Source organism: Urocitellus parryii, chromosome 1 (assembly GCF_045843805.1).
Source record: "Urocitellus parryii isolate mUroPar1 chromosome 1, mUroPar1.hap1, whole genome shotgun sequence".
Lineage (NCBI taxonomy): Eukaryota > Metazoa > Chordata > Mammalia > Rodentia > Sciuridae > Urocitellus > Urocitellus parryii.
Window position 1 is genome coordinate 252314012 of NC_135531.1, and position 12436 is coordinate 252326447.

Here is a 12436-nt window from a genome sequence, read left to right on the forward strand (position 1 = left end):
GCATCCTTTGTATGTTGTAGATCCCTAATATGTGATAGTGAATGAAAACTAATATGTGATATTGAATGAAAACTGTTTTTTTTTCTTTTCAAATTAGTGGACACACATCTCTTCTTTAGTGTGGCGTTGATCATTAGAATTTCATACTGTCATTTTTATTTTATTGGGAAGATTGGGATCATATTTTGCCTCTTCTTTTAATTAAAATAATTGCTAAACAAAAGTGAATATATAAATTATTTCTGGTTCATTGAATGAGGTCATCAATTAGAATGTTTATCTCCCTCAGAGTGCATGTTATCTGGGACTATAGTAATGCTTACAGGACTGTCTTTACATTCTTTTTTCATATTCAGATATAAGCTGTCATAGTATTTCTTTTTTTAATATTTCTTTTTTTGTTTTAGTTGGACACAACACCTTTATTTATTTATTTATTTTTATGTGGTGCTGAGGATTGAACCCAGGGCCTCGCATGTGCTAGGTGAGCGCTCTACCGCTGAGCCACAACCCCAGCCCCTAGTATTTCTTGATAAATGATCAGAATCCTTAATTTTATCCTTTTTTTTTTTTTTTTTTTTTTTGGTGTTGGGCTTAAACCCAGGACCTCTTGAATGGCAGGTAAGTAGTCTACCTCTGAGCTACACTTCTCAGCTCTAGAAGCCTTAATTTTAAATGAAAAGAAAGAAATATGACCCACAGTGTTGATTTAATTTATTAAAAAAAATGTTATTTTTTTTTTTAGATTTTTTTTTTAAAGAGAGAGTGAGAGAGGGGAGAGAGAGAGAGAGAGAGAGAGAGAATTTTTCAATATTTATTTTTTAGTTTTCAGCGGACAGAAGATCTTTGTATGTGGTGCTGAGGATCGAACCCGGCCCGCACGCATGCCAGGCGAGCGCGCTACCGCTTGAGCCACATCCCCAGCCCCCCCAAAAATGTTATTTAATGCTTAAACAAAATTAGATATAAACCACTTTTGGTTAAAGCTCAGGAATAACTATAAGTTCAAAATAAATTTGTGAATAAAACTATAATACAAATAAAATTTAAATCAGAATTAGTAACATTATAGATAATATTTTTTCCAAAACTCAGTGTCCCATGAAATTTACATATTGTGGTGGATTTACAAATTGCTTTGTGTGGTATTATGAAGAGTACTGTGGACTTAAATGATGTAGGTGCCAACAATTGCATTTCCTATTTTAAAACTGTTGTTTATACAGTACAGTGCAATGTATATTTATCTCTCATTAGGTGTAAATGTATTATTTATTGTTTGCCTATGTTACCTCATTGTAATTAAAAATGCTCTGTAATTAAAAGGAGCATGACTTGAGCTACCAACCCCTAAACAGTGCTGGATTTGTTTTCTTAGTTATTTAGTCACTTCAAAATTTATTCAGATTATGTGATATTTGTTAGTTTTGCAACTTTGCTAATTTTATAAATAACTGTTGAAATAAAAAATATAAAAATAAATTGTTTTGTTTTAGAAGCTATCTGCAAGTTCCTTTTAACATCATTTATAGTTATTTTTAAACTGATGTCCCCATCTGATACATTAAAAAGTCCTAAAATCAATGGCACTCAATTAAAATAATCTGTTTAAACTATCTTACTGTGAAAAATTTTGGCAAATATTAGTTAAAAATGAAGAATTGAGATTTTGTTACTTTCAACCATAGGATATCATACTAAATTTCTTAAAGTAATTTAAGTTTTATAATTTATAAGGACAATCTAAATTTTATGTATATATGTGATTTTAATGATAATATAATTTTTAACATCTTTGTATCAACAGTTATGAAATTTAGAACAGATATGAACAGGTGTGCTGTGGAATCCTAGAATTAAAAAATAAATAAAAATTCTATCCCTAAGAAAAGTTCCACTTGATCATGTTGTATACTCTTTTTGATAGCTCTTGGATTCTATTTGCTAATTTTTTTTTAAATGGGCACAATACCTTTATTTCGTTTATTTTTTTATGTGGTGCCAAGGATTGAACCCAGTGCCTCATGCATGCTAGGTGAATGCTCTACCACTGAGCCACAACCCCAGTCCTCATTTGCTAGTATTTTGTTGAGAATTTTTGTATCCATACCACCCCTTGGTTTGTGTGAGGGCTGGGTCATTCAGGTAGCCTCAACTGGATATAGTGCAGCATGCCTGGGGCTGGGTGAATTATTGGGGCCTCTTGAGCCAGTCTGCTCAGGAAGTTCTACCTAGCTGCTCCCCTGGCCAAGGGTAGGTGGATGAGGTTGGCTGGCTGCTTTCTGGGGCCAAAATGGGTAGGCATGACTATTTTTACTTCTGGGGCAGCTGGAGGATACCCAGGGTGCACAGCTATTTTTTGTGTGTGGGGGGGTGTTGTCTCTGTTGGTCATACTGCTCAAGGTAGGCAGCCCAGATGCTTGCGGGGAGGGTTGTGGGAGAGTGAGTAGGGGTTCCTGGATGGGTCCCAAGAATTCCTGGGGCAGGGCCTGTATAGTTTTCCCTGGGTGGATAGGGTATCAGATGGCTTCCTGCTGCTCAGGAGCCTGGGTTGGGGAGGGTTAAATGTGGATTGGACTCTTTCTCCAGGCCTGGGTGTGGTAATTCAGCTGCCCACCAAACTGGGCTCAGGGCCTGCAAATAAATGCCTCAAATAGTGGCAAATGAGTGGGGAACTGCTAGGTGCCTTTCTCTGGTGAGCAAAGTCTCTTTTGGTTCTGGGTTGATCTCAGAGGAAGAACAGTAGATACTATGTGGTTATTAGTTCCCTTCTTCCAAATTGCACTAATCTGTCTTGTTAATTCAGGCTTTGATAAAAAGAATACTAAGGATTAGAAAAGAAAAAGAACTAAGTGACAATTCTTAATTCTTTTTAAGGTAAAATGGCATTTGACTATTTTGTTAACTACTTCAGTAGAATTTGACTTGTTTCCTTCCCCCCAACTTTGGAAAAAATTATATTTAGTTTTATTGGCACTTCTAGACTGTATAGGAGAGACAGAATTGGGACAGTAGTAGACTTTTTTTTTTAAGTGTACATTTGTAGACACAATACTTTTATTTTATTTATTTTTATGTGGTGCTGAGGATCAAACCCAGTGCCTCACACATGCCAGGCAGGCACTGTACCACTGAGCCACAATCCCAGCTCCAATAGTGGACTTTTGACAGTTAAATCACTCAAGGAAATAACAGTTGTTACATTTAATGGTTTATATTTTAGAGATGTTCATTATCTTGATGTCCACAACTTTTCAACTTTCTTTCCTTTGCCTTGTAAGAAAATTGAGGAACTATGACTGTTTTCTGAGTTGACATATTGTTGTAGGTGTTAGTATTGATGTTAACATCAAATATTTCTTGTTCAGAGACTTAATGTACTTCCTACTGAACCACCAAATCTCTGAAGAACCAAGGCAAGAAGATAGTGTTTGTCACTTGGCAGCATAGAATATGCTGTGCTATGCAATCTTGGACAAAATTGAGTTATTTTTTGCTGTGTAATCTCTGTTTATGATTCTTAGCAGTTTATGTCACATAGAGTTCTCACACTTAATATACTTTCATTATTTTAATTTTAATTTTTCATTGTTTATCATCATTACCATTTTTATCATTATTTTATAATTGTTTAATATGTTAATAGACATATAACCACATTATAGTCACACTTCATGTGTTAGAATGAAAGAAAAGGAGGAATTCAGGAAAGTAGAAAAAAGTATGCTAGAATTTATATATTCAAATCAATGCTACCTTTCTAACCAGTGATTTTTTTGAGAAGGTATATATTTGCTGGTATTGTGCAAAATGTGTACTGGGTCTCATTTTTAAAATAATAGCTTTAAGATTTTATTTGTTTTTGTATAAAAATATATCTATTGAATTTGAAAATATCAGTGAACTCTGTCAGTAGTTTAGTTTTGGGTTTACATGATACTGATAGTTTTCAGAACATTATCAATGGTGGGTGTAGATTCAGCAATCCAGAATGAATTTGGTGAGTACTTTTATATAGTTGGCTAAAAGTGGGTTATCTTTGAAGTAATGATCTTGTTTTTCTCCTTAGTCAGCAGACAAGCAGCGAGCCCTAGAAGAAACCAAAGCCTACACCACCCAATCCTTAGCGAGTGTTGCCTATCTGATAAACACCTTGGCCAACAATGTCCTGCAGATGCTGGATATCCAGGCATCCCAGTTACGAAGAATGGAATCTTCAATCAATCATATTTCACAAGTGAGAAATGCTATTTTCCTATTTGCCTATAAAGAACTTTCAAACATAGCCCATCTTGTAATGCTGGCAGCCTTTATTATGTGAGTTAATGTGCATGTATGATTTGGAAAAAATAAACTCAATATGAGGCTGTTCATTGATTCTGACTTTTTATGGTATCATTATCTTCTATGAAAGGAAAGAAAATCTGAATGGATTCTATTAAAACTCATTGTCTTGGTAACATAATCAGCCCTGAAATGATAATTTGTCCTATTTCTTCCAATTTTTTTTGCCATATTTCACATTTCTTTGTTATTTTAAAAATAGAATTTGATAGCTCGATGGCTTGTTTAATTTTTTTTTTAAATAGAGAGAATTTTTTTTAAAGATAGGAGAGAGAGAGAGAGAGAATGAGAGAGAATTTTTTTAATATTTAAATTTTTAGTTTTCGGCGGACACAACATCTCCGTTTGTATGTGGTGCTGAGGATCGAACCAGGGCCGCACACATGCCAGGTGAGCGCGCCACCGCCCGAGCCACATCCCCAGCCCAAGAGAATTTTTTTTTTAATATTTATTTTTTTACTTTTTGGTGGACACAACATACTTTTTTTTTTTTTTGTATGTGGTGCTGAGGATTGAACCCAGCGCTGTGCGCATGCCAGGCAAGCACACTACCACTTGAGCCACATCCCCAGCCCCATATTTAAATTTTTTTATGTTGGTAGGATTTATGTTTACTGGGATATCAACCATACTTAAAATAATGGAAAGAGTAAAAAACTAACAAACCTTATAAAAATATCTTTTCTTTTTTTTTTGGCACCGGGAATTGAACTCAGGGGCATTCAACCACTGAGCCATATCCTCAACCCTGTTTTATATTCTATTTAGAGACATGGTCTCACTGAGTTGCTTAGCGCTTCACCATTGCTGAGGCTGGCTTTGAACTCAGGATCCTCCTGTCTCAGCATCCTACAATTACAGGCATGCACCACTGCTCCCGGCATAAAAATTTCTTACATTAAACTTTAAATGTTAATTTTTTTTTGCATTATAAAAGTCATGCTTATAAAAATATAGGAAGAAAATGGAGAAACAAACCTTTTCACCAAAGCTTTTCACCACTATCTGAGCTTTTCACTATTAAAATTTTTTATATTCTTCCTTGTAATATATTTTCCTGTAGTTAACTGTGATTCTAATAGATATAGAATTTTGGGTTTTGCCCTTTTAGCATTAAAATAAGCATTTATTCATGATATTAGATCTTTGTATGCATTCTGAATGACTATAATGTTGGCATGTATTTGTCATAGCTTCTATAATCATTTCTATTTTGGGGGACCATTTGCAATGAAAAACTAATTTAATTGTAAAAGCAATTTTAAAAAACATGAAAATGATAAAAGTTTTGATCTGCTCTGCCTCTTTTTGAAGAGATCATTGAAGTTTTCTATCTTAGCACTCTTGTGATTTTGAGTAATTTAGCAGTATTTAGCACTCTTTTTTAGACTCTTTTGGAATTAATTTTTTTTATATGTGCATTTTAAAAAAATAACTTGAGGCTTCAGGAGTGTTTTGAAATTGATTGATCCAGCTTTTTTAGTTGCGGTTCTGGGGCTTGAACCCAGGGCCTCATGCATGCCAAGCACACATCCCACCATTGAGCCACATCCCTAGGCCCAATCTGACCATTTCTGAGAGTCTAAAAGTTTATCCAATTTGTGTTATTAAATCAAATATAGTTTAGATCATTACATCAGATATGGTGTTTATTTTTACTATTTTAAAATTCATCAGGCTGATTCAGAGTTTTTTTTTTTTGTTATTTAATATCAAATTAACTAATTTTTTTTTAGGGGGTACTGGGGATTGAACTCAGGGGCACTCGACCACTGAGTTACATCCCCAGCCCTATTTTGTATTTTATTTAGAGACAGAGTCTCACTGAGTTTTAGCACCTTGCTTTTTGCTGAGGCTAGCTTTGAACTTGCGATCCTCCTGCCTCAGTCTCCTGAGACTCTGGGATTATAGGCATGCACTACCACGCCTGGCTTAACATTTAATCTTATTTGAGTTTGCCATTTATAATGGTTTGTTGACATCCCATTTAAACATCTGTAGACATTGTATATTTTGTTTGTTGTATTGCCATGTCTCTTAATTTAAAAAAATAGAATTTTTTAAAATTAATTGGTGAATTTTAATGAGCAAGAGGTAAATTTTGTTTTAGGAAGACCTAAAGGAATTAATTAATGGTATTTTAAATAATGAAATAGATACATGAATAAGGAGTAGATGAAATGGAAGAGAGGTTGACAGTCTGCCAATTTGATATACAGTTTAAAGGTCTATACTTAAGAGGCTCAACATTTTTGTGTGTTTGAAGTTTTAGCAAAGGACCTGAAAGGGAAAGTAAGAAAAGAGCAAATGTGGAAAAGAAATTAATATGTTAGAGTTCCTAAATAGTAAGGACAACTTTTTAATAGTTGGAAAGTAGGAAGCAACAAGCTATATTACTTAGGTAAAAAAGGGTTATAATAAGCTCAAGGAAGAAGGTGATTAAGGCCACCCAAGATTGTAAGTATTTGTATTAATTCAGTTAATTAGAGCATTTTCTTTTTGTGTGTCATATAAATTGACATTTAATAATATGATCTACTTAATGCCATCTTTTTAAGCTATTGGAATAAATGAAAAGCAGGAGAGATGAATAGATAGAAATTAGTAGGTTAGAAATAATAGAGGCCCCAAATAGAGCTGTCAGGAATATGTTGAACCTTTTTTATTTGGCATTTAGTGTTTAGAGGGCAATACCCGGAGAAGTGAAGGATCTGCAACTCTGCTGCAGCTGTCAAATATCTTAGTATATTGGATGAGGGGTTGAGTAGGAGAAATGAGCTGATGGAGGACATATCTAAAAAGTGAATAAAAACTTAAAAAATATAGAATTTGCTCCAGGGATTGAAATTTTTAAAATTATGTTCAATGCACAGGTAGAATTCTTTGCTTGAAAAGTCATTTGAGGGCTAGGATTGTGGCTCAGCGGTAGAGCGCTCGCCTAGCATGGGTGGGACCCGGGTTCCATCCTCAGCACCACATAAAAATAAAAAAGGCATTGTGTTGTGTCCATCTACACCTAAAAAATAAATATTAAAAAAAAAAAAAAAGTCATTTGAGTCAGATGCAGTGGTGCAGCCCTGTAATTCCAGAGACTCTAGTGCCTGAAGCAGGATGATCATAAGCTTAAGGCCATCCTTGGTAATTGAGCAAGACCCTCTCCCAAAATTAAAAAAAGGACTGAGGATATGGTTAAATGGTAGATTGCCTCTGGGTTCAGTCCCCTCTTTCCCTCTCTTTCTCACATGCACACAAAGTCAGTTGAATATGAAATTTGATGCTCTACAGATTGGATGATGTTGATGATTTTTTCTTGGTGCTGGGGATTGAACCCAGATTCTTACACATTATGCACATATTCAACCATTGAGCATACCTTTGGCCCCCAAATTATTTTCTTAGAGTATAAAAGAAAATATTTTCTGTTTAGAAAACAGATACTCCAGCTGGGTGTTGTGGCTCAAGCCTGTAATCCCAGCATTTTGGGAAGCTGAGTCGAGGATTGTGAGTTCAAAGCCAGCCTCAGCAACTGAGAGGCTGCTAAGCAACTCAGTGAGACCCTGTTTCTAAATAAAATACAAAATAGGGCTGGGGATGTGGCTCAGTGGTCAAGTGCCCTGAGTTCAATCCCTGGTACCAAAAAAAAAAAGGCAGATACTCAGTAAATACTAAAATTGGGGTTGGCAGACTTTTTCTGTAAAGGGGCAGGTGGAATTTTAGGTTTTGTCAGTTAGATATGATCTCAGTCTTATTCTTTATAGAGTTTTTGTTTGTTTGTTTGTTTTGAGGGGGTGGGGTGGGGGGTGAGGTAGGGTAGGGCATAGAGTACTGGGATTAAACCCAGGGCTTTGCTTTTGGTAGGCAATTGCTATACCACTGAGCTACCTATCTCCAGCCCTACCTTTTTTTCCCTTTAAATTTGTTCTTTTCAGATATACATGACAGTAGAGTGTGAGTGTGTGGGAGGGTGGGGTTGTTGGGGATTGAACCCAGGGTTTTGTGCATGTGAGTCAAGCACTCTACCAATTGAGCTTAAATCCCCATCCCCTCTCCAACCCTTTTTAATTTAATTTTGAGATGGGGTCTTGCTAGGTTTCCCAGGCTAGCCTTAAACTTGTGATTCTCCTTCCTCAGCCTTTTGAGTAGTCGGAATGACAGGCATAAGCCACCAGTCCTTGCAAGTATGTTTTTAAACAACTACTTATAAATGTTAGAACACAGATAAGAATTTGGGAATACAGAAAAGGAAAGATATACCGAGTCTCAAAAAGAAGTGCCCATTAACTGTTGAAATGCAGAATGCATAAATAAACTTTTGGAATACAAAACAAGCAACTCCTGAGCAACCCAACCTGCTCCATTGGCTGGTTCCCTTAATCGACACCCTTTCCTGCAAAAAGTAACATGAGAGCAATGTGTAAGCTCTAGAAAAACTAGGGTAAAATTGAATTACTTTGCCCTGGTTCCATCTCTAATCCAGCCCCTAGCTGCTGTTTCTCTATCAGTATTAACATTCTATACCAAGGGATTGCTCTTGGCCTGCATTCTCTCTTGAATGTGTATTCATTGCTTTCCTAAATAAATTTCTGTGCCAGTACTGACATATGCTGAAATTCTTTCTTAAAAATTTTAAAAATTGTTCTAATTAGTTATATATGACAGTAGAATGTATTTTGACACATCATACATAAATGGAGTATAACTTCTCATTCTTCTGTTTGTACATGATGTAGAATCACACTGGTCATATAATCAAATATGCACATAGGGTAATAATGTCTGATTCATTCTCTACTATCCTTCCCATCCCCATACCCCCTTCTCTCCCTTTACTCCCTTCTGTCTAATCCAAAATACCTCTATTCTTCCCTAGGTTTTCCCCCACCACCACCCATTATGAGTTAGCATCCACATACTAGAGAAAACATTTGGCCTTTGGTTTTTGAGATTGGCTTACTTTGCTTAGCATGATATTCTCTAGCTCCATTCATTTACTGGCAAATGCCATAACTTCATTCTTCTTTAAGGCTAAGTAATATTCCATTGTGCATATATACCACATTCTTTATCCATTCATTTGTTGAAGGGCATCTAGGTTGGTTCCATAGGTTTAGTTATTGTGAGTTGAGCTGCTATAAACGTTGATGTAGCCGTATCACTTTAAGTCCTTTGGGTATAAACTGAGGAGTGGGATAGCTGGGTCTAATGGTGGTTCCATTTCAGGTTCTCTTGGGAATCTCCATATTGCCTAAAATTCTTCATCACATATGTTAAAGACCCCACTTGTCTCCTCTTCTATGGAAATTACTTAAGATTCTATCCTAGAGATAAATACTTTTCTGATGACAAAATGATTCTTGCCTTTTGGGCCATATAAAAACAGTCTGTGGGAATAGTTTTTTTTTTTTTTTTTTTTTTAAGAAAGAGAGAAGAGAGAATTCTTTAATATTATTTTTCAATTTTTGGTGAACACAACATCTTTGTATGTGATGCTGAGGATCGAACCCGGGCCGCACGCATGCCAGGCAAGCGCGCTACCACTTGAGCCACATCCCCAGCCCAAGTTTCTGTTCTTAAAATACTTTTTAAAAAAAAAGTTGGATTCTTAAGTTTGTCATTATTGTCTGTTATTAAAATATTATATTTTTAGAGGAAGTCAGGATTCTTGAGATCAGAGTTTTGTGCAACTTTGGCAAAAATACTAGGTTCTGAGAATTTGTAGAGAATGTTGAGTTAAATAGTAATAATGGAGGGTCAGTCAAGTTGGAGATCACATATTTATTGGAATGGCAGCAGGCTTCAGGAATTATAAGGGTTATCTGGTAGAATGTTTCAGGACAAGAATACATTATAGATACCTGGGGTATAGAGGTTTTTTTCATGAGTACTTCTTTTATTTTTTTTTTCCTGAGGTTGAACCTTAATCACTTTTCCACTTCCTAATGCTCTTGCCCTTTTCTCCATTGTAGTGGAAATGAACACTAAGATTGAAGCAGGGTGGGTCAGGGGAATCTAAATTTTACTCTGGCTTTTCTGAAGATAATTGAACTTCAGTTTTCTCTTGCATAAGATTATAAGACTAGATGATTTCTGAACTGTCTTTCTGACTTCTTTATTCTTCTGATATTCTCACAGATGAGGTTGGTTTGTATTTGCTTCTCTTTATGTTCTGTTGGCTCTTTTTTATGTCCACTGATCTCATTGTTGCTATTACTCTGATACAACTGTTATTACTCTGACCACCTAAAATTACTATTACTCTGATAAAACTGAGCTGTTTTCCAAATTATTCTGAGTTGGAATTTGGCGATGAGAATTCCAATGACTGTACAAACTACATATCAGGAAAAGAAAACCACATCAACAAAAATAAATAGTAAGTAATCCATGCTTTCTGAATGTCAAATACTTAAAAAAAATAGAGATGATTGATTAGGAATGTAAAGTGTCAGATACTTTTTTACTGTTCTAAAAGGACAATAGAGTATTAAGTAGTACCCACATTTACACCAGACTCATCAAGGTAGTGTTAGGATAGGTTCATTTTATTTTATTTTTTATTTTTTTAAGGATAGGTTCTTGACATGGGTTATTTTAGGTACTTTAGGGATGATGAATTTTGATTTTTTAAAAATTATGCCTCTAGCTTTGTTGCTATTATTTAATTCTTTGGAAATTTGTTATTTTAAAAAATAACTGAACATTTTAAACTTCAAACTGACTGTAGGAGTTAACATTAAATATTTTTCAAGCATGAGCCAGGTTGTAGCAGTGTAGGTCTGTGATCCTGTTCACTCTGGAGGTGGAGGGAAGAGGATAGCCAATTCAAGGCCAGGTTGGGCAATTTATTGCAACCCTTCTCAAAATAAAAACTAAAAAGGGCTGGACATGTAGCTAAATGATAGAACATGCTAGGTTTAGTCCTCAGTACCACAAAACAAATTCTTTCAGTGATGTGTAAATGTCAGAGTAGACATATAATTTTACTGAATACTTGCATATATAAGCACATACAGACATACCCTTGAGTCAGTGTAGTATAAAGTATAAGGATGAATCTTGTTTACTTTGTGCGTGATTTTGTGTCCATTTTGGTAAGTTAAAAAAAAAAACAACTTCTAGAACATTATTTAAACTGAAATTTTTATCAGTTTATGAACTAAAATTCTTAGGAGCAAGGCCCATCTTTCTCTTGCTTAGTAAAAGTAGCACTATCTGTGTTCAGTTCATCATGGCTTAAAATAAAAGATCAAGAGAGTGGTCAAGGGGCAGAGAATGTACCAACATTGAAAAAAAAAAAGAGAAAGAGAGCTAAATAGGAATTATAAGGCCAGGCACTGTATTAATTAGTAGGTAGTAAGTAAAGGAGATACAAAAGAATAATTGTAAAATAATTTAAAACTATGGCAGTAATGCTTATCAAGGGTTAGGTACTAAAAGGCAGTGGAAGGTATAAATCTTCAATAACTCAACATGTAGGATAACTTTTTATTTAAAGCTTTCTATATGTAGCTATATATATATATATATATATATATATATATATATTTTGCTTAAAAATTCTTAAATACCACTTAAGATTATTAATATGTGATTACATATAGATAGTAGAATTTATATATTTCCTAATTAATATCCTATGCATAGTTTATATATTACTATAAAATGAATAAATAAAAATTACTGTTAGTAATGATTTGATATTATGAAAGATGCATAATTTGGAGCACATGTGTAATTTAAATAGTTAAATGCTTAGTTCAAACATTAGCTTAATTAATGAGACATATTAAAAAACACCCAACTTAGTTAATCAATTGTAATTGTTTGATTGCAGATTTTTTCCCACACTGATGGGCAGCTAACTGAGGTAGTGCTATCCAGTACAGTCAACTCTGAATATATGTGGTAATGGGAAACAGCAATGCATGGAGAAACCTAAAACAAAATATTTACACAAGTATCTTTCTGTCATCTGCTGTGGCCTGAGCATGTGCTTGGGTTCATGAGGGAGATTTGGGAGTGGGGCTTAGGCTTGCAAAGGAGCTCTGGAAGTCAGTATTACTGATTTCCTCAAGGAAATTGAGATATCCTA

At 34.9% G+C, this 12436-nt stretch overlaps 1 protein-coding gene across 46 annotated transcripts in view; it reads left to right on the plus strand.

The window, feature by feature from the left end:
- The window catches only part of Abi2 (abl interactor 2), a 116338-nt gene that overhangs the window by 38897 nt on the left and 65005 nt on the right, over positions 1-12436 (plus strand). For 26 of the 46 annotated variants that reach the window (XM_077803183.1, XM_077803337.1, XM_077803226.1 and 23 more), the window contains exon 2: positions 4070-4237. In XM_077803183.1, the coding sequence (XP_077659309.1) occupies positions 4070-4237 (168 nt within the window). Of the gene's footprint in view, positions 1-4069; positions 4238-12178; positions 12212-12436 lie in introns of all 46 variants that reach the window. The other 20 variants (XM_077803189.1, XM_026394593.2, XM_077803209.1 and 17 more) reach the window with 1 other exon arrangement.